We start from the raw sequence: 3,998 nt of genomic DNA, 5'->3' as shown, positions 1-3,998 counted from the left end.
CAGTAGTATATCAGAAAACTGTAAACTGTTTTGAAGTCTGTCATTTAATTTGACAGTTATTGAGTGTTAAAGTGTGGACCAGTGACATCACTGGTCCACACTAACTCAAATTAATAACTCATTAACTCAAATCAACTCTCAATAACTGTCAAACTAGATGAATGACTTCAAAACAGTCATCTAGTTTGACAGTTATTGAGAGTTGATTTGAGTTAATGAGTTATTCATTTGAGTTAGTGTGGACCAGTGATGTCACTGGTCCACACTTTAACACTCAATAACTGTCAAATTAAATGACAGACTTCAAAACCGTTTACAGTTTTCTGATATACTACTGATGTTCTAATGATACAAAGTTGGTTGAAAATGGGCAGAGTGTTCCTTTAATTGCCAGACACTTTAATATTTGATCCTCATACAGTACAAGATAACGAGCCCATGTCCTCATCAGTAATGTTACAAGCAAGATTTCATGAGCAGATCTATTCTGTGCTGATCAAAGGAATGCACTGTAAATGCCCTCATGATCAAGTACAATCAAGAAACCTTAACAAAAATACTATTATATGTTTGTAAAATTCATATGTATCTGCAAACCCATACATTGAACAGTTTACGTCCCATCAAAGTGTCTAATTCTTCATAGGCAAAAGGGAACTTATACATCACACATCTGTCACCAGCCAGTAGATCCTCTTGTCTTTGAATCATGCATATTACCACAGCTGTCTTCCGGTGTAGTTAATTGGGGCTGTAGGCATCTACAAGAGACAAAGTAGCGGGGAAGTTGGTGCATTAGTTGGGAGGGAGGGCGAGGTAGAGAGAGATCTTCAGAGCGAATCTGATCAGTTATGATCGATGTCATTATGAATTCTGTCATGTCATTTAGAATTGACAATGACAATGTGTATGTGACCAGGTGTTAATCAAAATACCAGAATGAACTGGAGCCAGAGACTGCTGTAGCCTACTCATAAATATATGATTTTATTGACAATATAGAATAGATGATTAAAACTAGTGCCACTCATCAAAACCAGGCAATATCAATGCCGGCCTACAAGCAGGCCATAATGAGGGTGGACGGTCCCTTTAATGTAGACTGCACTGTAAATAAAGAAAGCAAAGAAAACAAACCATGTGTGGCCAGACTGTAATATCAGGGGGGATTATATCAAGTGGAGTCGAGCCTCACAAAGAGAGTCACAAACCGGGTAAGAAAGGTCTGGATGAAACATCAAAGCTCAAACTGGATCCAGACTGTTATGCAGCACTCAAGGTGACTCAAAAGCACACCGACAAAACACTCACACAAAAATGGCCGCTCCACCACCCAAATCCCCTCTAAAAGCAGAAAAGGCCCACACAGGCTTTGGGCCCGGTCAGTGAGTTTGCTAAAAACACATTAAAATCTATAGAGTCTGGGAAAGACAGTGGGAGCGCTCCTCAAATGTTTTGCTGTTTGGAGCTTATGGCATAAAACTGGAACACATGCAGAAACCCTCTCCCAGCCAGGCACACAGGCGATTGGGATCTTCTGTGCTGGCGCTTGTACTCAAGCTCACTCTCCGCTCTGTTCCCTCACCAAACGAATGGCGGCTCCAATCAACCTCCAAACAATTCGTGGCCTCAGCGGCTAGGTGTGTCAGTGTGTCAGGGCGAAAGGCCCAGGTAAGGTTTCCACCCCTATTTATAAACTTCCTCCCTCCTGGGTCCTAGTGCTCGGCCACTATTAATCTCCCTTCCATATATAGGCTATGCTCAATGTATCCATGTTCTATAGACCAAATCAGCGGGGATGTTTACATTTACTTCCGGGTACCCCTGAGGTCCACACATTATAATGGCGGTGGACGGCACAAAAACAGACAAAGAAGAGAAAAATGGTTCGTCCGTGTTGTGTTGTTGTTTAATATCATTCATAACAACAGTTTCACTAACGTTAGTGGAGACCAGACTAGCTAATTTACCTGTTGGACCAGACCAGAGTAGACTTGAAGCTAAATTAAATTAACGTGGCGTCAGTAGCTCTGTCTGTAACGTTAACGAGTCTGCAAAAAAACAGCGAGTTTGACAGACAAACAAACGTTATTAGCTAGCTAACACTACATAAAACAAACACAGAAGAAAGGCTAGATACGTCGGACAAGCATGTTTACCAACCGTTTAACCATTTAAATTGAAAGTAGTCGGCCGAAAACAACGAGAGGGTTTGACAGCATTTATTTGACAACACGCACATTTAAACCTGCCGCCTTAATTCCCCAAGTGGTACCCGGAAGTAAATTTGTTTACATGGTGACGTCACGGTAATTTGGTCTATATTATTTGTGCAGTCGTTCATTTGTCACCGCACATTCCTTGCAAATTCTTTGACAACGAGAGAGAGAACATGTCTGTTTCTGCCATACTCACTGTTCCACCGTTCATCACGAGGGCCATCTCAGTGGGTTGGTAGACGTGACCTCTGAAGGGGATCCCAGGACGGAGACCTCCATGGCTGCTCGGGTACGTTCCGCCTCGGAGAGCTGACAGACCAAGGAGCAAGTAAGTAGTAGTAGTAACCAAAAGCATAATAGCAAATTCAGTGATCTTTAGCAGACAGATGCAACAGATACACAAGCACGCGTGCGCACGCACACGCACACACACACACACACACACACACACACACACACACACACACACACACACACACACACACACACATGTTACAGGTGTCATTCATGCTAGCAAGGCTTATAGACGGTTTTAACTTGACAACAAAAACATTCTAAATTGAACCCCCGCTCACTTCCTGTTGCAGTGTTTGCTATGGACATAAAAGAAAAAAAAACATTCAAGTGCAGGACTGACCATTCTGTGAAAACCGTCTATACAGCTGAGCAGCGAAAACAAAAGTAACGATGTCGAGTGAATATTTCTGCAGTTTGCCGAATGCTGAGAAAAAGGAAGTGCTGTGGGGTTGCACTCTGGTGAAAACCGTCTATAGCATCTGGATTATAAGAATTCTAGTTTATGGAGTCTCTAGCATCATAGATGACTGCTTGGAATTGAGTTTGATGGTTTCCTATCAAAGGACGATTTCAGCTTTTATATACACACATGCGCACACACACACACACACACACACACACACACACACACACATGTAACATACTTGCACTGTGTTCCTCCATGGAGTAGGCCTGGTTGTCTGGCAGAGCCTGGGGAGAATGTGTGGGGAGCTCCTCTCCAAAGTGTGGCGGAGGGGTCGGCTGACTGGTGTCAAAGAAGTCTTGCGCGGTGGACGACGGAGGTCTCCTGAGACACAGGTGGGCTTCTGGGATGGCGTGGAACAGCAGCAGGATCCAGCCCTGAGTGACCAGGGCCACCGCCAGCGCCGGCTCGTCCCACGCCTTGGCACCCTTCCTCCCCCCCATCCTCTCCCCTCTCCCCTTCACCCTGAGGCTGCCGTACAGGTAGAAGCCCAGCCAGGCCACCCACAGCAGTGCCGAAGCCAGGCAGGACAGGAAGAGCCAAACGCCGTTACACCTCCATCTCCGTTTTTCGCTCGCTCCTTCTCTATCCTCCTCCCTTCCGCTCCCCGCCTCGGCCTCCATCTCGCCTCCGCACACCACCACCCCCAGTGAAAGCCCCATAGCGACGAGCAGCAGCCCCAGGGCGTAGCCGCAGGTCAGAGCAAAGTCCAAAGGCGGGTAGTCGCAGGCCGGGTGACCCTCCCTGACTACCGTCAGCAGGACCCATTCGCCGGAGATGATCCCCTGAACCAGGGCCAAGGCCATCCCGAGCCCTGCCAGGCAGCTGCCTGCTGGGCTAGTCTTTCCAGCCACCAGCCTCCTGAGCCTCACACCCTGGACCAGCAAGCTGGAGAAGCAGAGGGCAAAGAGGGGCCCCCAGAGGGCTCTGCGGACCACACAGAGGGCCTCGTTTTTCCCCACCAGGAAAGCCAGAGATAGGGAGAAGAGCCCCAGCAGCGTGGCCAAGAGGAGGAGAAG

At 46.9% G+C, this 3,998-nt stretch overlaps 1 protein-coding gene across 1 annotated transcript in view; it reads right to left on the bottom strand.

Annotated features, from left to right (window-relative positions):
• Positions 1-716: 716 nt before the first annotated feature.
• gprc5bb (G protein-coupled receptor, class C, group 5, member Bb) overlaps positions 717-3,998 on the bottom strand; it is a gene marked incomplete at both ends in the record, with an annotated part of 3,540 nt that continues 258 nt past the window's right edge. The window contains 3 exons of the mRNA XM_083656009.1: positions 717-761; positions 2,416-2,528; positions 3,161-3,998. The exon at positions 3,161-3,998 is cut by the window's right edge and continues 258 nt beyond it. Of these exons, the coding sequence (XP_083512135.1) occupies positions 717-761; positions 2,416-2,528; positions 3,161-3,998 (996 nt within the window). The remainder of the gene's footprint in view (positions 762-2,415; positions 2,529-3,160) is intronic.

Source organism: Poromitra crassiceps, assembly GCF_964638095.1.
Source record: "Poromitra crassiceps genome assembly, chromosome: 19".
Classification (NCBI taxonomy): domain Eukaryota; kingdom Metazoa; phylum Chordata; class Actinopteri; order Beryciformes; family Melamphaidae; genus Poromitra; species Poromitra crassiceps.
This window is presented reverse-complemented; position numbering and strand designations above follow the sequence as displayed.